This window comes from Equus caballus, chromosome 11 (assembly GCF_041296265.1).
Source record: "Equus caballus isolate H_3958 breed thoroughbred chromosome 11, TB-T2T, whole genome shotgun sequence".
Lineage (NCBI taxonomy): Eukaryota > Metazoa > Chordata > Mammalia > Perissodactyla > Equidae > Equus > Equus caballus.
The window spans coordinates 21,806,726-21,832,785 of NC_091694.1; the positions used below are offsets into that span (position 1 = coordinate 21,806,726).

The 26,060-nt window shown below is 39.9% G+C and overlaps 1 protein-coding gene across 4 annotated transcripts; it reads left to right on the forward strand.

The window, feature by feature from the left end:
- Positions 1-17,478: 17,478 nt before the first annotated feature.
- On the forward strand, positions 17,479-25,557 carry KRT20 (keratin 20). Of its 4 annotated transcripts, none has more exons than XM_070227301.1 (8): positions 17,570-18,045; positions 19,985-20,067; positions 21,400-21,556; positions 21,890-22,051; positions 22,185-22,310; positions 23,249-23,469; positions 24,204-24,327; positions 24,745-25,557. In XM_070227301.1, the coding sequence occupies exons 1-8, from the start codon at positions 17,638-17,640 to the stop codon at positions 24,748-24,750; spliced, it is 1,287 nt and encodes a 428-aa protein (XP_070083402.1). In that variant the 5' UTR covers positions 17,570-17,637; the 3' UTR covers positions 24,751-25,557. The 4 variants fall into 4 exon arrangements, with proteins under 4 accessions (XP_070083405.1, XP_070083402.1, XP_005597481.1 ...); XM_005597424.4 differs by having other exon boundaries at positions 17,571-18,045; positions 24,204-24,220; XM_070227304.1 differs by lacking the exon at positions 24,204-24,327 and having other exon boundaries at positions 17,479-18,045; positions 23,249-23,495.
- Positions 25,558-26,060: the final 503 nt, after the last annotated feature.

Genomic DNA, 26,060 nt, shown 5'->3' on the forward strand with positions numbered 1-26,060 from the left:
ACAGCTCTGGGGCCCCCGCTGCTCCACCCACACTCACACCTCTAGACCTTTGTACCTAGAAGGTGCCCCACCCCAGACTAGTGTAGGGCTCTTCCCTCTCCCTCAACTTCCGGTTTTCACTCAAATATCACTCTCACTCTCACAGTGAGGCCAATCCTAACTGCTCTAGATACAGTACACCCACCCAACCCCAACTCCAGGCCCCTTCATTTGTCCCAAACCACAGATCATCCTCTGACATACTCTCCTCTCCTACAACAGGGCCTGGCACACACTTATAATATTTATAGATATTTGTGAATGAATAAATGAGTGAACAAATGAATGGAGCATCAAACAGCCTATAAGGCTCACACTGAACGATAGCAGTCCCTGGCCCCCCCACTCGTGAATCTTCCCCTCCAAAATCTTTTAACTATTTCTGGTATTAACATGCGTATTTCTAAAGAACATGCTTATACTGCTATTTCTTGATTATTCAATTTGTGATGTTAAACACCTAAATTCCTATTGTAGAAGATGACGACACAAGATTCTTATACCACCCCACACCTCGAGCTCCCATTTCTTCCCCTTTCCAGTATAATTATAACTCATTATTTTATAACTTACTTATATCTTTTTTGTCTGTATCCCTCTGCTAGAATGAAACTCCACAAACAGAAATTTTTGTCTGTTTTGCCCGCTGAAGTATCCTCGTGGCCTAGAACAGTGTCACACACATACTCAGCACTGCATAAATATTTATGGAATGAATGAATGAATTATCAGATATACAGTATGTGACTTACCCAAAAGTCATTCATTATTGCCTTCTTGGGGCACACTGGCTATCCCCTACATCCCTTCTCGTGGTTGCCTGGCTGGTCTACTCTCCCCTGAATGCTGCAATGGCGTGTGATCATGTCCAGGTGACCCTCAGTGACTCATTTTCATCCAGTTTTAGTTGGAAATCCCTCCTCTATATGCCCAAACTTTGCATTAACACTCACACTGATTTATAATTACTGATTTATTAATCAGCTTCTCCAGCTACGCTGCGGCCTCCTCGGCATCATGGAGTGTGTTGGTCATCTCTGAACCCCACCATCTATCACAGCATTGGACCTATTGTAACAGATTTTCAAGAAGTTCTGAATGAAAAACACACAGCCCCGCTTGTCACTTTGGAAAATGACTTCTTCCTGTCCCAAGTGAGCCCTTCTGACAAGGCACTCTCACTATTTACAGAAATAAAGTAGGAATCAACTGCTTTTCTTTTCACTTTTCACCTCCCCATGTGAATTCATTCCAGATTATTTCATTCACTTTATTTTTTCAACCATTTAGTTATTTCTACCCACTTCCCTTGTTCAAATCTGCCTCAAAAAAAAAGTACATTTCACGAACAGAGTTAAACGTCAGAGCATCATGGCTTCTTTCAAAGTTAGAACTGTCACCTTACAAAACATCTGATTTAACATTGCTTGACAAAATTGAGTATTCAGAACTAAAATGTACAACCAGTCGAACACCTCCCTACGTCACTACTGCCGTTACGTTCTAGCAGCGCGTCAGAATCACCTGGAGGATTTAAGGGAGGATTCAAAGGAGGATTTAAGACACAGATTGCTGGGCTCTCATCCCCTGGGTCAGAGGATTCCGCGGATCAGGAGCAGAACCTGAGAATTTGTATTTATAACAAGTTCCCAGGTGGTGCTGAGGCTGCCCACCTGGGGACCACTCGTTGAGAACCCTTGCTTCCCCATCACTCTCTGGGAGGGCTCAGGCACTAAGCTGATGCACCTGTGAATGGGTTAAGCCTCCCACCCCACAACCACCAGCCAAGCTAACCAACTGTTGAGTCCATGATTACAGCACCTCTCAAACTTTAATAGGAGCCAAAATCACCTGAGGATCTTCTGAAAATGCAGAATCTGGTTCAGCAGCTCTGAGGCGGGCCAGAGATCTGCATTTCTAACTAGCTGCCGGGTGATGTCCATGTGGTCGGTCCACGGACCAAACTTTGAGTTTAAGTCACTACAAATTATACCAGGTAGATTAGTATAAAATTAAATGACTTTCTTAGGTCTCCAAGCTTTGAGTTGATTCAAAGCATTTGATTTCAGATCTGAGCACTGAAACTACCAATATTCACTCACACTTTGTTAAAAATTTTGTTTCACCCATATAAAAATTCCACCATGAATGGGCCCAGCTGACTCATTGTCCTGCCCAGACTACCCCAGCTCTGTTCAAACAGTGCAGATAATAGTAAACCTGGCAGAGATGGTTGGGAGGGTGGGGCTGTTTACACAAGGTGATTTAGAAACTTACTCTTTGTCCTGTGGTGAACGTGTTTTGTTACATAGTTACAGCATTCAGCCTTCCTGGACAGCTGGTTTAGAACACCATTATCTCATGCATTATTGAGTCCAATTCCATGAACGTCTGTGTTATCTCTTTTTTATTTCCTGGGCTATAGAGATTGTGGTGATGGGGAAGTGAAAGAGAACTCCTCCCAAAACCTACCTTATCCACTTACTTCCTTATAGCTACAGGTGAATATTAAGTTCACACTGAGGAGAGGGCAGGACCAGCTACAAAATTCACAGGGCCCAGTGCAGAATGAAAATGCAGGATGCCTTGTTCAAAAATTACTAAGAATTCCAACAGTGCAACAGCAGAGCATTAAACCATGCACCAGGCCCTTCTGAGGTCATATGCCCGTGAAGTCAACCCCAGGGGAGGGACTCTAACATAACGAAAAACTGATGAATTAGAAAACTAAGCCAACCCCCTCACACTCTTCCCTTCTTTCTCCTTCTCAAAACATATGTCAGAAAAGAATAACTATGATGAGAATGGTGGTGTCATTTATTACATTGTCGAATAAGAAAGCGTCCCTGTCTCATCGTTGGCCTGACTTTTCTTTATTTTTTGTGAAATATCTCAACTTTCTGATTAAGAAAAACCTAACTGGCTGCCACTGATTCCAACAAGGACTAGACTGAACTCTACACCTTTGATCTGATGATGATAAGATGGTTTATCCAATCTATGACAAGGAAATGTACAGCACAAATATGATTAGAGGAAAGGGTGTGTAATCTCAAACAACAAGCTTTCCAAGTCATCAGGCAGCACATCACAAACTTAATGATTCACCAAGGGTCTTGTTAAAATGCAGACTCTGATTCAGGAGGTGGGTATGAGACCCAGGGGGCACCTACATCGTGAGGCCAAGGACCACACTTTGAGTAGTTGAGCTCTAGAATTGCCCTGTGCATTATTAAGGTAGCCACTGGCCACATGGATTTATTGAGCACTTGGACGTGGCTTGTCCAAATGGAGATGCACTGTGTGTAAAATGCATGCTGCATTTCAAGGATGGTCCCAAAAAAATTAAAATATCTCATTGATAATTTTATATTGATTATATGTTTTGGATATATTGGCTTAAATAAAATATATTATTGAAGTTAATTTCACCTGTTTGTTTTTCCTTTTTCATGTGGCTCCTAGAAAATTTAAAACTACATACGCAACTCACTGTTAGCACTCTTCTAGTTGGAACTTCATTTACCATCCTCTCCATTTGATGATGAACTCCTTGGGGCGGGAGGGTAGGACTAGACCTGGACATCACCCAGGTAGGGAACAACTTGATATCTGAATTCATCTCTCAAGGTCCCACCATTCAAAGTTTGCTTCTCTGGCTCCCTCCACCCCAGTACACACAGGTACGCACACACACTCACACACACACATTCACACACAGCCACACATGGGAGTGGAGTAGACTTGAGGACAGGACCTTGTCTTATGCATCATTATTCCTCAGTGCCCAGCACAGTCCATTATCTAGGTAATCCATGAATATCTGATGTGCTCTATGTAAATCATTCATGGCTCCTCCCATTTTTAATACCTCCAGGTCGCTGTGTATATTTCAAAGTTATCATATGCTTTCTCAATTATATTTTCCTGCAGAAGGTTGTCCTTCAGCTTATCTAGTACTAGCTACATGGGCTCAATCAACATCAATGACACAATGCTACTAGTGCATATCAAATGGTAAATATCAGTGGCCCTTTCCCAGTCACCAAGTTCACAATTCTCGCACTTCTATGATCGTTGCTGCTACTAGTAGCTACAACTCACTGAGTGCTTCCTCCACGTCAGGTGTTGTTCTAAGCACTTCAAACATGTCATTTCACTTAATCCTCACTACAATGCTATGCTGGGTGTCATTACCATCCCCACTTTACATATGAGGAACGTGAGGCTCAGAGAGCTTAAGAACCTTGCCCGCATTCACACAGCAAGCAAGTGGCAGAGACAGCATTCAAATCAAGATCTCCAAAGTCTGTGCTCTCAATCCTTGGTATCTATAACACTAGCAGCGAGTTCAGGATCGCCAGTGCAGCCAAGAGGCAAAAGAGATGTTGGGTGGTTTCGAACAGTGCTTTTTAACATCTCCACCAAGGCAAAGATATTCTTTAATTCCTTTTCTGAGTCTATTTTTTAAGTGTATATATTTCTCAATAAATGATAAAAATGTCATCAGCCTTTTTTCCTCCAAATCAGGGAACATGTAAATCTGACATTTCTTTTATATCAGAATGTTGTGAACACGTGGATACACACATATATGGATTGTATACAAATATGTGTGTACACACATATACTGCATTTCAATTATTAATATGTGGTATATCGAGTAACTCATTGGGCAAATAGGTTTATAAGGAAAAAACAGAAGAATAATTCAAAATCAATTACCAATGAATTGTTTTACAATGAAGGTACAAGTTTCAGAATGATCTTTGAAAGACAGATTTAAATATTTTGAGTCAGTTTCAGATTTGAAGTCATTTTTTTTCTAATGACTATTCTTTCTTCATCAAAAGAGCTGGTTCATTCAAAAAGGAAGATTTTGTGACGGAAGTTTTACTTTGGGGATTATCACCTGTATATATAAATATCTTAGTACAACTTTAAAACACCAATGCTTTGAAATAATATGCAAACTACTTGCTAAATCTATTTTGACAGAACTGTAAAAAGAACAAAGTCTTAAAAGATTTCTTGTAGCTCTACCAGAAGAGATTGCATTCTACTTTCCACGTTAAAAACGTTGGATAAAATTTCTGGAATACTAAGATGCAAAATGGTGGAGACAAAACGGTCATAATCATTGTGACAAAGCAGATTAAGGATCGTGGCTTTCACATGAGTGCAATAGGTCAGAATAATTGGTTTCCATTTTCACTCTTCGATTAATTGATCATTGCTTCTGGGGTCAGTTTTACTGTATAGCTTTTCCACTTTGACAGTGCGCAGGCATTATGTCAGTGAAGTCTAGGGGAAAAAGAGGATCTGAATTAGAGATTAAAAACCTGAACTTTGGGGGGCTGGCCCTGTGGCCAAGTGGTTAAGTTCCCGCGCTCTGCTGCAGGCGGCCCAGTGTTTCGTTGGTTCGAATCCTGGGCGTGGACATGGCACTGCTCATCAAACCACGCTGAGGCAGCGTCCCACATGCCACAACTAGAAGGACCCCCAACGAAGAATATACAACTATGTACTGGGGGGCTTGGGGAGAAAAAGGATAAACTAAAATCTTTAAAAAAAAAACCTGAACTTTGGTCGAATGTCATGCTTATTATGTTCAATAAACATAACTGGCGACCGAACACACCACGAAGTCCTGTGCTTTTAACAACCCATGAGGTAAATCTTTAACAAAGCCTCAGATGACTTAGGAACCAATGAGTCCTGCAGCAGGGAACAAAATGAATTACTGGTGCAGATCAAATTACCCAGAAACACCATGTGTCAACATTAATGTCAGTTCCTTAGAACCAAGATATTGCTCCTTAATTACTCTGACCTCCCAAAACCCATAGTCCTCCTGACAGCTCATTTCACAGAGGTGCATTTGTCTTGAAAAAGTGTTTGTAGCTACCAGCCTGTCCATTCTATCAATGTAAGACTTGGCCGTGAAATTCTGTCATATCTTGCCCTGGGCAGCGACTGTTAAGTATCCCTCAACATACGTGTCAAACACATAAGAAGTTGCTCCAGGCTTTTCCTACCTTTTCATTGCTCAGAAAAGTAGAAAACACCAAACAAGGAGGCCTTTGTAGAATATGAGGCATCAAAAATATTACTTGCATTGTGAGAGCTGAGTGGTAACAACTCGTTATTGAAAAAAATATTAATAACCCCAGTCTCCATTGAGACCTAGTAAGTTCCCGGAAAGGTGTACAGCCCCTGGGGATAAGGCTAGGAAACATATCACAGGGAGAAAATGCAAGCCTGAAGAAAGCTATACTATCTGCAATCTTTATTGTCACTAGTGAGACTTGTTTCGATGCCGTCACTTTTCTAAATCAGGTTAAATGAGGCTTCTCACAGTGGGGTTGTTTCCTCCCGACCCTCTGAGGCCCAAGCCTCATTATCTAAGGATTTATTACCTTATTATATGCTAGCATCCCAGCTCTACGTTTAATACATAACCTGGATCCCAGAGCCTGCAGACTGACCTCACTCATCCAATTCTTTACCTTCAGGGTCCCTGGGGTCTCAGTGTTCTGCTCTCACATCCCATACTTCCTCATCTTTCTCATCCATCCACATTAAAATTCAAATTAAAATCCATGTCAGTATTTCCTCTGCTAGACCACAAGCTCCTTGAGAGCAGTGTCTGACTACCCGGTAAGCATTCAACAATACTTGTTGAAGAATAAATGATTGGTTAATTTACCTGGTTGTTTTTCTATTTTTAAAAGCCAGTTGTCAAAACTTCATTCCATGCTTTGCCAAGCACCTGTTCAGAAAATGTTGATTTTACAGGCAGTTTTCCTAAAACCTGTTCACAACTCCTCCCTCCAAAATCAGGCGTTAGCAAAAGCTTATCGTCTCTGAATCTCTTTCTAGAGCTCTGTCTCGCTCTCTCTCTCTCTCTCTCTCTCCCTTATTTCAAGTTCTATCCTGTGCCCTACAACAAATTTTAAATACAAGCCTATAGAGCTTCTCTTTTAAACAATATTCTGCTTTGTACAGTTTTTTTTAACTTAAATGAGTGCACATTAAAAAGTAATGACATAATACCCAACCGAGCTGAATGTGAACACATCTGCCGTTCGTGTTCTGAAAGACTAATTAATAATACATCTCTTCATCTAGTTTGATGTATCCGCATACTCTGTGCCTTGCTCTAGGAATGTTCTGGGGCCAGTGATCACTGACACATCTTAGACCATCTATTTCAATTTTTTGCTATTAGGAACGAATGAAAGAAGACAGCGAAAGAGTAGATCTTTAGCCCCAGGGTGGAAACTAGAATGTGTGGGCCATATACCTTATATTAGCTTTTTCAGCAGTAATTTAATTGGTGAGCGTTCTGTTTATAGATCAGGGCGGTGCTTACAAGACAGCTTTCCTGGATCAGGCAAACTTACTGAAAATCAATTTAGAGAGCAAACATTATGTTGATTAATCTGAACTTTCTATATTTGCGCTGTTGCTATAGGCAAGTCGTTTAACCTATGAAACACCTCAGCTTTCTTGTTTGTGGCAGAAGAAGAGTCGCTGACACGATTTTCAATATCTCTTCCAGATATGAGAACTTATACTTCTTTGAGTTTAAAAATAAGCATCATGAAAATAAGAACACCTGGTAAATAATTGCCACTTGCTTACTCTTCTTTCAAAAATACTAAGTTTGAGTTGTTCAAATAGCATAAAAACACATCATAAAACTGAATCGCTGATCATTTCTCACCTTAAAATATTGTCCAAAAAGTTCAGTGTTAATTGGTTATAACCATTTCCTTAGCTAAATCCTGGGAAGATTTTCTGGATCCTTCACAAATTGCACTCAAGCATCATAAACACTACATTTTTAGGTTAACACAATAAACGAAATACTCCATTATGTGGTCATGCAGCAGCACAGCAGTCTGGAGAAAGACAAAACCTCGAGGCAGCATGAGGTCTACACAAGGCGGCGCTCCCCAGTCCCTGTGGTCTGTCCGTGCAGAGGTTTGACCCTGGAGTTTGAAAGACAGAGTGAACTAGAATTATGGTTGTCATTTACACATAAGGGATAATGAGAGAAACGACGAGGTCAGAGGACACCTTTCCAGCCTAGTTCTCTCCACACCAGAGCATTCAGCAGTCATCTTCACACAGACCTGCTTCACTGGGGTCTGATGCGGGCACTGCAAACGCAGCATGTCCACAAACGAACACGTCACATGCCCCTTTGCAACAACCCCTCCCCAGACCCTCTCCCAGCCCCGCCCCAGGGCCCCCTCGGTAAAATGCACCACCATCACTCCCCAGTCACCCAAGTCAGAACTGTGGGAGCCATCCTTATCTCATCCTATTCCTCACACCCACACCCATTCATTCAACAAAGGAACCCAGGCTGAAGAGCGTGCACATGCTGTACCCAAGAGACAGAAGTGCACAGGGGAGATGAACAGGGTGACCAACTGTCCCGGTTTGCCTGGGACTGTCCCTGTTTCAACACTGAAAGTCTCACATCATGGAAAAATTCTCAGTCTCAGACAAACCAAGACAGTTGGTCACCCTGGAAAGGAGGGGATTTGGGAGCACAGGGACAGTTTTCTGGAAGAAATGATAGCCAGAAGAAGAGAAGGGGACAGAGCGTGCAAAGGCATGGAATAGAGGGATATCAGCAGCACGTGTGACCGAAGTGCAGAGTTTGAGGCAGGGAGGGGCGAGAAGGGGACTCTGGAAGGTTAGGCAGGGCTAGATCTTAGAGAGCCGTGTTTCGGACTTGACCACATAAGTGTCAGGAGTTTTTGAGAGGTGAAATAATCAGATTTGCATCTGTAGGCAGCTGTTTTAAGACTGGACCTTGACATTTAGGAACCATTGATGGCTAGAAGCAGGAGCTAAGCTGTTATTTTTAAATTGTCAATAATTTTTTAACTGTGATTTTAAGGACAGAAGCTAGAATTTGTCTTGGAGACAAATTACTTCCCTGTTTTGGGAAGAATTTGGTTGGGCTCTCTCTTAGTCAAGTTGATATAAAATAAGTACCCACTTGTTGTCTTTGGTGTAACCACAAACTTAGGTGAAATAATCCAGACATGGGGCTGATGGCAGGGGTGAGGAGGGCGACGCAACTTGTCAGGCTTCCCAGTCAGAGACTTTGGACATTACATTCAAATGTGGTGTTATCTGGTTCAGTGATCTCCTCTAGGACTGAAAGAAGATATTCATTCCACCAGTCAAAACTGTACCCCAGCCCTGGACTAGTGCACCAGTCCCAGCCTACAGTGCACTAAAATAAGTTAGTGTTTTTTACAAATCTTGTGATTGGTAAAAATATAGCGTATCATGATATTTTTGTGTTGAAAACAGTAATATGTAGGAAATAAAAACACTTTAAACATGATCATTTTGGTTACCCCATTTTGGGGTTTTTTTCATTTAATGTATCAGGAGCCTAGAGAAATGGAAATGGTCTAGAGGCCCCTCAGACTCCAAGAGAACTTGCAAAGGGGTGTGCTTACAGTGTGAATCTGTGACCATCATTTGCAATCCACCACCCCATCGCTATGTACCTCTCTTAATCATATATCATGTCTTTTTGCCTGTTTATGTACTTTATATCAACGGAATTGTCCTGGATATACTCTTCAGTGTCTTGTTTCTTTCACTTGACATTATGCTTTTTAAGATTCATCCATGTCAAGAACGTAGTTTATCCATTTGTATCTGCTGCATAGTATTCCATTGTATGAATATATGTCAACATATTTATTCATTCTACTGTTGATGAACATTTGGGTCATTTCCAGTTTCCTCTGTGTGTGTGTGTGTGTTTTAGTATTATGAAAAATCCTTCTGTGAATATCCTTGTACATGTCTTTGGGTAAATAGATGAAGGGGCTTCTCTGGAATATATACCTAGGAATGGAACTACTGGATGATAGGTATGTGCATGTTTACCTTTTTGAGATTATATCAAACGTTTTCCAAAGTATCTGCACATATTTACAAAACCACTATCAGTGGATGAGAATTCCCTTCAACAACAATTGGGATTGTTCAACTTTTTAATTTATTCCATTTGGCAGGCATGAAATGGGCCATTCAGCTTACCTCTTCTGTGCAAGGCGATTTGTATTTTTGCCCACTTTCCCACTGGGTGGTTTTTCTTCTTATTATTGATTTGTAGGCATTCTTTTCATATTCTGGAAACTAATTCCTTGTCAGTTGCATGTATTATAAATATCTTCTCCCTGTGTGGGGCTTCTTCCATTATAATTATGATATCATTTAATAAATAAAAATTGTTTAATTAGTATCAATTTTGTACTTTATAGTTTGCACCTTTCGTATCTTATTTAAGAAATACTCCTTTACCCTGATTCCTGGAGATATTATTCTGTATTTTCTTCTAAACTTTGTATAGTTTTTACCTTTCACATTCACATCTTCAGAGAGTCTGAAATTTATTTTTGTATGTTAAATGTATATTTTGCCTGAGATAGAACTACAGTTTCCATTTTTTAAATATGGAAATACTCCACTACTTTCTACACTGACTTGTAAGGCTGAACCAGTTGGAAATTAAGTTTCCATCAACAGTAGATATGTTTCTGATCTCTCTGTGCTGATTCATTGGTTTATTTCTAGATCAATGTAGAAGCCATTACTCATCATGTGAAGGGCAAAACTGTAAAATTAAAAATGTAATATACATTTCATCTTGTCAATGTCTAAAGTTAATGTGTATCTTTACCCTTTTCCTGAACAGTCAAGGACCTTAGAACAATTTAACGCCATTCATCTCCTTCCAGCTTTATTTCTGTGTTGTTTTTCCTTCAGAATACATATAGTATTTTATAGCCAACATTCATTTAGGTTTGGTCACATTTAGTATTTTATTTGTTCATCATCCTCTTTTCATCTCAGATCTTCCATCTGGGATCATCTTCCTTCTGCTTAAAATCCATTCTTTCAGATTGCTTTTAGTGAAAGTCTGCCAATGGCAAACAGCTTTTGTTGTCCTGAATATGTCTTTATTTTACCATCATTCTTCAAAGATAATGTCACAGAGTAGGAAAATTCCAGAATGGCAGCTATTTTCTCTCAGCCCATTGAAGGTATTGTTCCAGTGTCCATTGTTGCTCTTGAGGAGTCAGCTGTCAGTCTAATCACCATTCCTTTGTTATTGTCTTTCTTTTCCATCTACCTGCTTGGAAGATCTTCTCTTTGTTTAGTTTTCTGTTCTGATGTGTATAGATATTTCTTTCTATTCATTTTTCCTGGAATTCATTAGTTTCCCTTAATCTGAAAACTTGTTTCTTTAAATGATTCTGGAAAATTTCATGCTATCTCATTGAATGTCTTCTCTTCTCATTTTCCCTTGTCTCCTCCTGGATCTCTGATTAAAAATATTGAGACCTCCTTTGCTAGCTTTCACGTCTTTTGACTCCTCTTTGCCACTTTGCTGCATTCTGGATAATGTCTTCACAGCTATATTTTTGTCCAATAATTTTCCCTTTAGCCTTGCTTAATCCATTGTTGGACACACCCACTGAAATTTTAATTTTAATTATAGTATTTATTTCTTCTTGCTTATTTTTCATGTCTTCTTGGTAAGTTTTATAATCTCTTAGTACTTGCTCCAATTTTCAACTTTATCTTTGATTAGTAAAACACTTTAATGTGAGTATATTATATTCTCCCTCCAATAATTCCACAGCTAAAGTCTTTGTAGGTCCAATCCCACTGTGTGCTGGTATGCTCACATTCCATACAACTTTATCTGAAGGGATTTTTTGAGCCTAGACTGAAGTTGCATTATTTTAGAGAGGATTTGAGCTCCCTATGCCAGTTGGCTGAGGGTATCACTGATCAGAGATCACCTTAAATTAAATACTACACTTAAGACTTTCAGATGACACACAGACACAGGTAAATACAGACAACAAACTTGTGTCAGGTCAGCTGTGGCACAAATTCTCAGGGAAGTTTTATGTTTCCTCTGCACCAAGCACCAAGTTCAAGTTGGAGACAGAAATTTTTCCTTACTGTACCCTTCTGCATGATGACTTTATTTATCATGTATCCTTACTCTGAAGGCATAGTTATTTGAGATACTAGGTTTATGTGGATGTTCCCTGTTAGTATTCCCACTTTAGTCAGGCCCTAGACTCTGTATCTTATCTTCTGTGATCTTACAGACATCATAAGGGAAGCTCAAGACCTCCATGATTGAGCAGAAACACACAGGGTGCAAGACAGCTTTCCCACTTGCTTCTCTCCTAAGGTTCCTGTTTCTATTTCCTTTTTTTTTTTGTTTTTTTCTGAGGAAGATTCATCCTGAGCTAACATCCGCTGCCAATCTTCCTCTTTTTGTATGTAAGCTGTCACCTTAGCTTGGCCACTGACAGACAAATGGAATATGTCCACACCCAGGAACTGAACCTGGGCTGCCAAAGCAAAGCACAACGAAATTAACTACTAGGCCACCAGGGCCAGCCCTCCATTCCCTTTTTTTTTTTTTTTGAGGAAGATTGGCCCTGAGTTAACATCTATGCCCATCTTCCTTTATCTTTTATGTGGGAGGCCTGCCACAGCATGGCACATAGGTCTGTAGCCCAGATCTGAACCAGCAAACCCCAGGCCACCGAAGTGAAGTATGCAAACTTGACTGCTATGCCACTGGGCCAGCTCCCATTTCCTTTTTGATCTCTGAGAAATCTTTCCTTTCATAGTAGGTCTGCAATAAGTTTGAAAAGATAGAGAGATAGATAATGTACTTTAGTTGTTTCCACTGGAAACGTTTTGGGTAGGGACATTAGGGGTATCTAGTCTGCCATACTCCATGACATTGAACTCCTGGGTGACAACTCTTTTACTTTCTTAACATGACTAGCAGAATCAGCAGTCAATGGGCATGGAGAACCTCCCCACACTGACAAATGCTTCTTCTCTCCTTGAAGCTGGGCATCAGCACTTTTACTCATTCACTCAGCCATCACTCATATAGCAAGTCAATATCAAGTGCCTACTATGTTCAAGCCACTATGAGACAGCAAATCTTCCAACTCAGTGAAACACAGCAGGGCAGAATTACCAAATAAGTACAAATCAAAACCTAAATATGCCAGATTAACTGTGAAAATACAATAATGTAAGTTTACTACATTAGCATCTTAAAATGTCTCATTACAGAAATTTTCAAACAAATACTAGAATAGTTAGAATATTATAGTAAATCCCCACATACCCATTTCCCAGCTTCAACAAATAACTCATGGCTACACTTCCTTCATCTATACTCCCACCCTCCTTCTCCATCCCATATTATTTTGAAGCAAATAGAAGATATCACATCATTTCACTTGTAACTATTTCAGTAAGTACACTAGTTTTTAAAGCTCAGAGGCCATGGTTCTTTTCTGACTTAACTTTGTGTGGCATCTAGAACCACAATGCCTACAAATACCCACAGTTCCTATATGCCATCCTTCTCAACCAATGGGAGCAACACATCCTAACTGAGATGTCTAGGCAAGACAATCCCCCTGGAGACTGCAGATTCTATATGTGTCACATAAGGGCTGCAACGGCTTGTCCATGGTGGGGAAAAAAGTTGAAAGTCCTCTGAAAACTACAGGGCTTATGACAACACTCCAAATTACCGGCCATACTTAATATTAATCATTAACGCCCTCAGCAGAGTCTACCTCAGAGGTCAAATGCACCTCCTATTAGTTCCAAGGAAGTTGGAGTCTAATAAATATTTACTTAGAGAGGCAGTCATCCAACAGCCTGGAACATCAATGGGCTCTAAATTCATGACTTGTGCATGAACAAGAGTCAATAGGATCTGTATCTAGTCCTCAGATCTAATTCAGAAAAATTAATTGCTATGAAATACTAGCCTGATTTCCTGTGGCCACATCATAAGATATAATAATCTACCAAAGCATACAACTCAATGTGATGGAGGAGCCAGAAAATTCTCCTGCCCTTGCATAAACATGTGGGAGTCTTCACAACAAAAATTTTTCTACCCCAACAAACGAGTAGATTGGATGACTGAACCCCATCATAATAGCCCTCTTGTATCATATTTTAGTTTAAATTTGAAATCTCAAAAACCTAAAAATATTAGCCAAAAATTGGTATAATAACATGTAGACAAAGCTATTTCTCCAAAAAATTAAAAACGATTTTAATCATTTTAATGAGATTTTAACTCTTTCACTTAAACGTAATTGGGTCCAGCCACAAGAAAGAATTGTGCTAAAGACAACAAAAATTATCATGCTTAATAACTATACTTATATTCCTTTCTAGTTATAAAGCTAACTTTTGATTTAAATAATGCTTCTACACACTTTATGATGTGTGTTAGTGTGCGAAACTCTTAGCAGAAACTAACTCACCGCAAAACTTGTATATGTAAACAAGACAATTTTCCAACGACTTTAATCCAAGAACCTCCTTCTCCCCCATGAAGCCACAACAAAAAATACACTAATTTTGTGAATACACATATGTAAAAGAATACTTCATGTGTTTATAAAAAATTTTTCACTGTAGATTTTAGCTGTGACATCTATTTGCAAAGAACTTTACAGTTCTGTGATAAATAACAAGATCTGCTAATGACATGTCCAGTCACAGGTGGTGTGGGCTGATGCATATGCAAATGGATAAAAATAAAAGTAAGAGTTGGGGCCGGCCCAGTGGCCAAGTGGTTGGGCTTGTGTGCTCCGCTTCAGTGGCCCAGGGTTCGCTGGTTCCGGTCCTGGGTACACACTGCACACTGCACACTGCTCATCAAGCCGTGCTGTGGCAGCATCCCACATAGCAGAGCTAGAATGACTTACAGCTAGGATATACAACTACGTACTGGGGTTTGGGGAAGAAAAAAAGAAAAAAGGGGAAGATTGGCAACAGATGCTAGCTCAAGGCCAATCTCCCCTGTCCACACATAAACCATATAGCGCACGAAGTAGGTTTAACTCTCTCTGGCAATTTTTTCTTTCATAATATAACTGAAGCAAAGTCCCATATAAAGCGTTATTTAAAAGCATACTATTTATAAGAGAGAAGTAATATAGTCTTACCTTATTTTAGAAAAAGGATATTTGTAAAAAAAAAAAAAAAAATCCCAAACAAACTCAAAAGTTAAAAAGCCATTGATTTTCAGTGGAACAACAACAAAAATGGGCCACTAAATCAAGTAAATTGCAAGTTCTTCAGAATGCGTAGGGATTTTGGCTATGCCTTCTTTACACTTTTTGTTCTGTTTTTCTTTTTTGTTTTTTGCTTGTTCGCTTGCTTGCTTTAATCATATACAAACCTCAATCAATTAAAGTCGCAGAATGCGAATTAATGAGGTGTTTGCTCTAACTTGCCCTATCCCTTCCATTTAACTTGATTAAGGAAACAATTTAAATGTTTCAGGGGAGGTGTAAAATTTTGGGCCAGGGAATTTGAATGAGGGAGAGTAAATGGATAAATCCTGTTCAGCTGAACAGTGTTTATCCGATCCCCACTGGAGAGATCACACCCACGGCTGAGCAAGTACCTGGAGGTTGACACACCTGCAGTGGCTCCAGCCCAACCACGGAGGCTGGGTGTGGCCCCGAGGCACTGCACACTCCCCCTTCCTGCATGGAACTGCTCTGCTCCTGCTGTGAGTATGTGCACCTGCAGGGAAGACAGGCAACTGTGGAAGCTTCTGCCAGCGAAATTCACTGGGGATCCTAGGAGAGGGCAGCCGCAGCTGCAGGATGGTTGGAGCAGGGCCTGTCTCACGGTGGGGGTTGAGCTGACCGTATACAGCGGAGAGAGACTCCTCCACACACCAGGTCAGGTGGAAAGCACTATGCTGTTTATTCTAAGTTGCTACAGAACAAGACCTGATGCCAGGTAGTGACTGAGAAATGTAAATATATTGTCTAGTCTTAGAACGTTAGAATTAGGAAAAATCTTCAAAATCACCTATCCACCACTCACCTAAATTCACTTAATTCACTTCCCCAAATTACATCTCCAAATGTTATAAATGTTTCATTTCTGCTTTACATATTCAAGGTTTTGTGTTTGTATAAAATATTTTAATAGTCTTATGAAATATAATCTCTAAACAAGGATAAACTTAAAAGCCAAAAAGAAAGCATAAAACAGAGATTCGGAAGACCATTGTTCTTATGCAAATCAAAACTACAATGAGATATCACCTCACATCTGTTTGAATGGCTATCATCAAAAAGACAAGAGGTAACAAACGCTGGTGAGGATGTGGAGAAAAGGGAACCCTGCTGCACTGTTGGTGGGAATGCAAATTGGTGAGGCCACTGCGGAAAATAGTATGGAGGTTCCTCAAAGAATTAAAAATAGAACTACCATATGACCCAGCAATCCCACTCTGGGTATATAGCTAAAGGACATGAAATCACTATCTCGAAGAGATATCTGCTCTCCCATGTTCGCTGCAGCATTATTCACAATATCCAAGGCATGGGAACAACCTAAGTGTCCATCAACAGATGAATAGATAAAGAAGGCGTTTTACACACAATCATGTGCTAGGTATTGAAGTTTCAGTCAGCAATGGGCCACCTATACAATGGTGGTCCCATAAGATTAGTACCACATAGCCTTAGGTGTATAGTAGACCGTACCATCTGGGTTTGTGTAAATACACTCTCTGATGTGCACACAATGACAAAATTGCCTAATGACACATTTCTCAGAACGTATTCCCATCAAGTGACACATGACTGTATATACATATATAATGAAGTATTATTCCGTCATAAAAAAGAAGGAAATTCTGCCATTTGCAACAACTTGGAGGGAACTTTAGGGCATTTTGCTAAGTGAAATAAGCCAGAGAGAAAAAGACAAATACTGCATGGTATCACTTATGTGTGGAATCTTAAAAAAAAAAAAAAAAAAAAAGTCAAACTCATAGAAACAGTGGTTTCCAGGGGCTAGGGGTGGGGGAAATAGGGAGAAATTGGTAAAAGGATACAAACTTCCGGCTATAAGATGAATAAGGTCTGAGGGTCTAATTTCAACATGGTGACTATAGTTGAAAACACTGTATTGTACAATTGAAGTTTACTAACAGAATAGAACTTAAATGTTCTCGCCAAAAAGAGAAAGATAAATAAAAAAAGAAATTTTTTAAACGTTCTTTATTGCCAGTGTGACTTACTATTATGTACCCACATCTGTCTCTTTAGGAACCTAAATTATTCATAGATCACGAATATTCTTTATGTGTATATTAGAATGAAAAAAATCTGCCAAGGCAGGGGCAAGGGCTAAAAGAATACACCTTCCTGTTTCCTTTTGTTAACTCTGTTTGAAAAAAGAAATCACCCCTGAGAAAAGCTTCTAAGAAATGCCTCTAGTGGTAATTTCTGGAATGGAATTAAACAGATCGCTGTACAAAGGGGGAAAAAAAAAAAAAGCAAAGCAGGATGGACTGTGGTGTCAACTCTTAGGTGAGAGGTCAACAGAGGAGGAGTTTCTTTCCTGTGAACTCTATAAAAGGTCAGCTCATCCACCACCGAGAGACAGACTCTGCTCCATCCATCCTGAGGCTGCAGCTGCTCCCTCCTAGAATCCCCAATGGATTTCACTGGCAGAAGCCTCCACAGAAGCGTGAGTTCCTCCTCGCGGGGCCCTGCACTCAGCGTAAGCAGCTCCATGTATAGACTGGGGGGCACGCAGCACCTCCAGGTTGCACCCAGCGTCTATGGAGGGGCTGGAGGCCACGGCACTCGCATCTCGACCTCCCGCCGCGTAGTGAGCTATGGGGGCGATCTCTCCGGAGGGGACCTGCTTGTCGGCAATGAGAAGATGGCCATGCAGAACCTAAATGACCGCCTAGCAAGCTACCTAGAAAAAGTGCGCTCCCTGGAGCAGTCCAACTTGCACCTCGAAGTGCAGATCAGGCAGTGGAATGAAACCAACGCGCCTAGCGCCAGTCGGGACTACAGTGCGTATTACAAACAAATCGAAGCCCTGCGAAATCAGGTGAGGGATGATGCCTGTGTTTTCTACTCCACTGTTTAGCTGCATGGTCTATCAGGAGGGCATATACACTAGCTGGTCCAAATGGACATTGTAAAGCAAATTAGGCTGAAATGCTACATCTATAAAAATGGTATATTCTATCATCTACCCTTAGTGCAGGAGTACCTGACCACATAACAGGATGATTTGTAAGCCATACTTTTTAAAAATTTTTTAAATCTAATTAGATACAAAATATGAAAATTTTATCCTCCAGTCTTAGAATCTGTATTTTTGTCACAGTTTACCAAGTCAGGCTAAGTGGATAGTAAACATTTTTTCTGAAAAGAGCTAAAATTTTTTTATGCGATAATGCTTTTTTCAATGTCTTCCTCTTGTTCCCATCAAGGGTTTCAAAACTTGATGTTTTATGTAGATGTTATAATACAAGTATTAGAATAGTGTAACACAGATTTCAATGATGAAGTGATTCAGGGAGAAAATGGGCGGAAGGGGTTTAGGTCTTAATGGTCTTAAAAATCCAGGGATTTTTTACATGTCCTGTTCAATAACCTGATCGTCATCACCAAGCAGTTCAGAAACCACTGCTACAGTAATAAAATGTTCTATTACCTCAATTCAAATTTATTGCAATCATATCAGAACCTGCTCCTGTGTCATCCAAGAAAGGTGGGGTTCTCTGTTTCATCAATCATGGAATAAAAGAAGACTTCGTTCCTAATTGAAAATTTCAGATATGACACCAAGCACTTTCTCTGCTTTAAAATTCTTATCTAATCAAGAAAAGTGTCCCTTTCGTTTTCATTTCTATTTTAGCTTTCATATTCCTTTAGAGCAAAAGCCACTAACTTACCAGCAAGGCTCTTTTTCTTTCATTGTATTGGACATCAGTTTGATTTAATTCAGATGCCACAGGGAGTTACGTTGGGGTTTCAGGAACTATGGGGATCCGAGGCAAAGGTGTTTAAGTTGCCCTTTCTGCCAACAGGTCATTCTTCTCAGATTCCCGCTAAAAAATTCAAAATCAGCCAACCATTCTCGCCTACCTGTCTCATAATTCATGTCTCTGAAGCTGTTGTGGATCATCCCAAACACATAGGCACAGCCATCTGTTCCATTTATCTGGGAAGATTCAGTACATGAAGGAAGGCAGCTCTCTCCAGAACTGGATCTGCTGAAAGACATAGGTCATTGTAACGTGCTCTACAAGCAGACTTCTGATCCACATGCATCTTAGAGAATTCGCCCATTAGGAAACTGCTTCTGAAGATCAGGGGCTTATTTATCCTGATGGCTCCAGTGCCCAGGACAACTCCCACCACATAGCAAGTGCCCATTCATTCAGCCAGTATTTAGTAGACACTAACCAGGTGCTGGCACCATGCTGGCACTGGAGAATATGGTGGTGAACATAATGCGATTTAGGGGGAAACAGGCATGGAAAAAGGCAGCATTTATCCCACGCAGAGGGAAAATGCCAGCACGGAGGGCTGTGGAGGGCAGTGAGAGCACAGGCAGCTCATCCAGTTCTGTTTTGAGGAAATCAGAGAAGGATTCCTGGAAGCAAAGATGTCTAAGCTGAGACATGGAGGAGGAGGAGGAGGAGGAGGCGTTCACCAAGTGAGAGAGGCTCAGAGGCGTGTTCTGAGCAGGAACATCAAAGGCAGGGCACTCAGTAAGGTTGATGGCTCCAATTGAATTAAATTCTCCTTTTGTAAAGTCACAAGAAAGCTGACCAAACCCTGGGGACTAGAGTTGCATTTTAAGAATCTGTTATGTTAAATACCCATATCATTATTTTTCCTTTCTATTTTCACGTGGAAATTCTTGAAATGAACATCATCTTTGATGTAATAGTGGCTGTATCTGAGGATAAACTCAATCATTTTAGGCTCCTATCCAATTGAAAAAGTCATTTTTTTTCTCATGTATTTTCCAGATTAAAGATGCTCAACTGAAAAATGCCCGATGTGTCCTACAAATTGATAATGCAAAACTGGCTGCTGAAGACTTCAGACTGAAGTAGGTTCTTTAACACCATGGTAGAACTTCCTGAAAAGAAATTCTTCTTAGTAATCCTTCATGACACTCGGCTTTACATATGATTGTTGGTAAAGGAGCTACCATTAAATATTTTCAGAATCTTGGAATTTAAAGAGTGTTAGAAGCTATCTGGTCTAGCCCAGCACTCAGGGCTGGACTTCTCTCTCCCACAATCCTAAAATCTTGTCACCCCGTGTGTAACTGAACACTGCCAGTAACTACTACTGTTTTCCTTGCTGTGGTCTGGTTGCTAGAACTTTCTTGTTTAGTAACCTGGCATCTACCTTTTCGCCCACTGAACCTAATTCTGTCCTTTGAAGTAATAACAAAACAGTTTACAAGCCCTTCTGCGTAAGCGCCCTTCTGTTACCCAAAGGGGCCATCTATCTACCCTTAGTGATTCTCCAAGTGAGCCATCCGTGTTCCTTCAAGTGCCTACAAGTGTATGACTTAAGTTCCAGCGGTGACTCTGGATGCTTTCTAATTTGCCAGAGTTTTACAGTACGGTCTAGCCAACCAAAGAACTAGGACTATGATCAAAGCAGTTCAAATTGTGTTCACTCTCTTGTAGTCATTTCATGCTACATGTGATCAGAGCTGTTGCTCATAAACTGCTTCTACGCTAGGGCTTCCTCATTATTGTGCAATGCATCAGCACTAAAAAGTCTTTTGTGATTCAGAAGTTTAGCATTTTAACACTACAAGGAATCAAAGAGAAGGAAATGGGAAAGTAGATCTGAAGGTTAAAGCAGTAAGTGTTCATTAATTTCAATTTTGCTAGGTCAGAATCTGAGTGTTCCATTGCATTATCATTTTTTAAAGTGTGCTACTATAATAAAAATGGGAGTATATGAGATTATAGAGGAGAAGGCATGAATTTTTAAGATAGTTCACTTTGGATGCATCTGTTTACAAAATACTAAAAATAAATTGATCGTGTGCATTCATTAAGTAGCTCCAACTAGCCATCATTTAATATCAATAATGAAAACACTTTGACAACACACTAATTAAAGCAAAACACTTTTTTATTTCCTTTAAAATATATTCTAGAATTTAGGAACTTTTAGGAGTTATTTTAGATTGCTTTGTTACCAATCACGCCAAATCACAGAGATTATATTATGGAGCAAATTATCTGATTCCAAGGTTCTCATAAATATTTTTGGAATGTATAAAGGGGGATACAATCATGTACTGAAATTGATCTCCCTGTATACCACATAAACTCCATCTCATTATATTAAGATTATCGCTTCTATAATGGCTTCAGAAGAACTGAATTATCTCTGCACACTAATTAATCCACAGGTATGAGACTGAGAGAGGGATTCGCCTAACAGTGGAAGCTGATCTCCAAGGCCTCCATAGGGTCCTGGATGATCTAACTCTACGTAAAACAGACTTGGAGATTCAAATCGAAGAATTAAAGAAAGACCTGATTCTCCTCCAAAAAGAACATCAGGAGGTGAGAAAATATTCAGAAGTGGTATTGGGCATGATAAAATGGCTCTAATAAGAACAAGGAGGAGAAAGAGGAGGAGGAGGAAGGGTGGATGGCGGAGGTGATGGTGAAGAAGATGACAACAATAATGATGTAAGCCCTAACTTCTTTTCCTAAAGTTGCTGTCAGGGTTAATGACTTAGAGCAATATTTGGACTATAATAAGCCCTATCTAAGTTTATTATTTTCTTTCTTTTTCTACTCGGTCCCAATTGAAGAAGACTTATTTTGTTTTTTCTGCCCAGCCTCATCTGAGAATGTGCTTCAGACTATAATCAGGGATTTTCTCTCTCGTAGGAAGTGAACAGCCTACGCAGACAGCTGGGCAACACTGTCAGTGTAGAGGTGGATGCTGCTCCGGGCCTGAACCTCAGCGCCATCATGGATGAAATGAGGCAGAAGTATGAAGCCATGGCCCAGGAGAACCTTCGGAAGGCTAAAGAGCAGTTTGAGCTACAGGTAAGAGCATAATTCTAAAGGGTAAGTAAATGTGAAGAAGCCGTCCTACAAAAAAGAGAGGACTCATTTTCTTCCTTCCTTCCTTCCTTCCTTTCCTTCCTTATTTATTTTTTCATTTTTGGAACGTGTCTAGATTGAAACTCTGCATCAAGAAGTCATCCTGAGCTCTAAAGAGTTAAAAGAAAATGAGGGTCGCATAAAGGAGCTGAGACGCACCTACCAGAACCTGGAGATAGACCTCCAGTCCTATCTCAGTAAGGTAGAGCACATCTAACTTCCAACTCACAATGTAGTGTGTGTTTACTAAGTGCCCAGGTTGGGAACTCTGGAAATGCAAAGACCTACAAGAAATAACCCCTCTCCCTGCAGAACTGGCAGGGAAACAGGCCAAACAATGGATTATAATTAAAAGACAGAAAGAAATTAAGGAAAAGGGCAATGTACTGCAAGGATGCATAGGAAAAAGCAGATATGGAGACTTCACAGGGAAAAGTGGCATTTAAACTAGATTTGAAAACTTGAGATGAATTTTTAAGCTGGAGAAAAGGGGTAAAGACCTTCCAGGCTAAGCAAATCAGTCAGCTCATGATAAATTATGCTGTCGTAACAACTCTAAAATCATAGTGCTTTAAAACAACAACACTACATCCATTATGGGTTGGCTGCAGCTCTGCTCCAATAACATTTCTGCTCCATGAGATAAGGCTAAAGGAGTAGATCCTAGCTGGGACATGCCATGCTGTCACAGAAAGAAAAGAGCAATGGCCAGACCATGTGATAGCTCTTAAAGCTTCTCCTCAGAAAAGGCGTTTGTCAGGTTCACCTGCATTTCGTTAGCCAAAGAAAGCCACATGACCAAACCTGGTGTCAAAGGGATGAGGAAATCTACTCCTCCACTTGGAGGGGCACCACAAATTGCAGGGGAGGGAAGCAAATATTGAGAACAATAATACAATGCCACAGTAAGAAAACAGTGAGCCCAGTGCTAAAAACAAATAAACAAAAACCCCAAGAGCTAGTGATCCTAGCTAGCTGCCTGAGGTTGCCTACATGGAAAGAGTAGGAGATAAAGCTAGAAATATGCATGATGCCCACAATAACTAGCTGCAGAAATTCTTCTGAAAAGAAATTAAAATTGAGTCACCTCTTAAATCAAGTCCTCAAATAAGAAACATCCACTTTTTCTTGTGCTCATAGAAAGACTCTTTGGAGCGTACACTAGCAGAGACCAAAGCTCGTTATGCTGACCAGTTGGCCACCATCCAGGCACTGCTAAGCACCCTAGAGTTCCAGCTGATGCAGATTCGGACTGATGCAGAACGCCAGAACAACGACTACAGTATTCTCCTTGACATAAAGACCCGGCTTGAGCAGGAAATTGCAACATACCGCCGCCTTCTGGAAGGAGAAGATGTAATGTAAGGCTCTTAGAATCAGGGGATATGTGTCAATGTCTATATGTTGTGCTATTTTAACGTTTCCACATTAAACCCTGTCACTTATTCCCCAGCACCAGTGCAATGCCTAGCACAAAAGCAACTACACGCACACACACCCCAACAACAACAACAACAAAACAAAAATATACCAAAACTTCTTGGTATACTTATGCACACCCCCAAAAATACCAAGTACAGCCTTAGTACTTGAGGTCGTGTCATAGGACTGAGTTAGAGATGGTTATACAGATGATACAGATTATGCTTATGTTAATTTTTCTGGTTAATACAAAGTCAAAAGCACAATAATTTTTTTAAATTCTCACTGAGAGGTCATGAATTCAACAGGCCGCAGAGGCCTGCGGGAACCAGTCTGAGACTTCTCAGGGCAGCAGTGGCAACTGTCTTCCAATACCACATCCAAGAAAGTCAGCAAGAGAACAAGAGTTAAATTTCCATTGTAATTGTGTTTATTTTAATTACAGAAACTTCTAGCCTACATTAGAGGAGTCGCTTCTGAAGCTATGTATCTTTCAAGTTAAAAAGTAAGGCGCTTAAGTTTGAAGTAGTAAGCATTATAAAGGGGAAAAAAATATAAACCATGGCATTAACACACACATCACTCAGACTTTGTTTTGAAACAAAAAAGGTGAGACAATGCTTCACTTTCAAAATGGCAATAACACTTTTTTCTGTTTTTCTTTTCTTAAAAGCCACCTGGAGGAGAGAGGTAAGTGTTCTAATTTTGACACATTTCCTGTAAGACTGAATGCTCACTCCGTAGCTTACCACTTCTTATCTACCGCTGGTGAAAAGTACAGGGAGACCAGCTCTCAAGTGAGTGGATATTACCATAGGGATTCTGAAAATCAGGCACGTCAGATAAAGACACCTCCATGTGGGGAATTGTCACACTCCCTGTGACAGGGTGATTTTCTTGGCCCATACTATTGCTGTCCTGAGACATTCTGAGATCGTGAAAAGGAAAAATAAGATGAAAGTTGCAGTTTGCTTAATTCAATATTGTCTATTTCTCTTTGGGGTGGGAAGAGTAGAAAATGTTTAAATTGGGGGAGAGTGGCACATTTTCTGCATTTATTTATAAAACAAACTTAAGACCATTTAAGAAAGAGAATAGGTTTAACTTTTTCTAAAAGAAAATACATACAAAATAATAATAATTTAAAGTTGAATATTATAAACCAGCAGAGTCATGTGTCTGAATTAACATTTTATGTTTAAATCTAAATTCAGATATAAAGAAAACCAGGAAGATCAAGACAGTAGTGCAAGAAGTAGTGGACGGCAAGGTCGTGTCTTCTGAAGTCAAAGAGGTGGAAGAAAACATGTAAAGAGCTGCCAGAAGGAGATGCTGCTGAAGCTTTGAAAGAAATGTAGCTATAAATTTTGCTCCCTACAAGAAAGTGGCCATCAGAAAGTACTATTAATGCTTTGTAGTGTTCGAGGAGTGGGGGGAAAGCCCATTTATCAGTCTCTGTAATTGAATATGAATTTTACTCAGGGGAGTTGCAAATTGCCTGTAAAAATGAAATCCAATGAGCACTAGGATATTTAAAACATCATTACTGCCATCTTTATCTCGAAGCACATTAATTACAAGCTATAGACAACCTAATATCAATTCATTAATGTTCCTGAAAATTACAGCACATTTCAATTATACTAAATTTCACAAAGCAGAGGAGTCTATGCAAATTGCAAATAAACCTCTCTCGCTAATTTTTCCTGCTTCTGAGTTGTAAACTCTCCTCTCAGGGACCCCTGGATAATGGAGCCATTTCTTGATTCGTTTCATTGAATTTTCAGTATCGGTACCATTCTGCTAGCTTTGAGCTATATCTGCTTTTTTTTTCATTGTCTCCATTGCCTTTTAAAACTCAACTCCACTCTTTGAATAATTTGAGAGTCAAATTCCAATCATAAATGCTGAGCAGAAGAAGAATGAAGCACATTATGCTTGAAATGGGAGTAGATTGAAAGCAAAATTAGTAAAACCTTCCTCACAGCAGAATGCTTCTCCTTATGATAATAAACTGCATAAATCATTGGGTGGTCTCCTTTTTTTATGTGGTGAACGTATTATAAAGTGTTTCTCACTATTTTTTTAATAACAAGTTTAATGAGATATAATTCACACACCATAAAATTCATCCTTGTAAAGTGTACACATAAGCGGTCTTTAGTACATTCACAGATTTGTGCAACCATCACCACTATCTAATTTTAGAGCATTTCATTACCCCAAAAGAAACCACATTAGTAGTCACCCCCATTCCCCTTCCCCCCCCCCGCCCCCAACAACCACTGATCCACTTCCTCTCTCTATGGATTTGCCTAGTCTGGACATTTCATGTAAATGAAATCATACAATGTATTCTTTTGTACACAAATGTTCATGGTAGAATTATTAATAATAGCCCAAAAGTGAAAACAACTCAAATATCTATCAATTGATGAATGGATAAACAAAATGTCATATCCGTACAATAGAATGTTGTTTGGCAATAAAAAGGAACGAAGTACCGACGCATGCTGCAACATGGATGAAC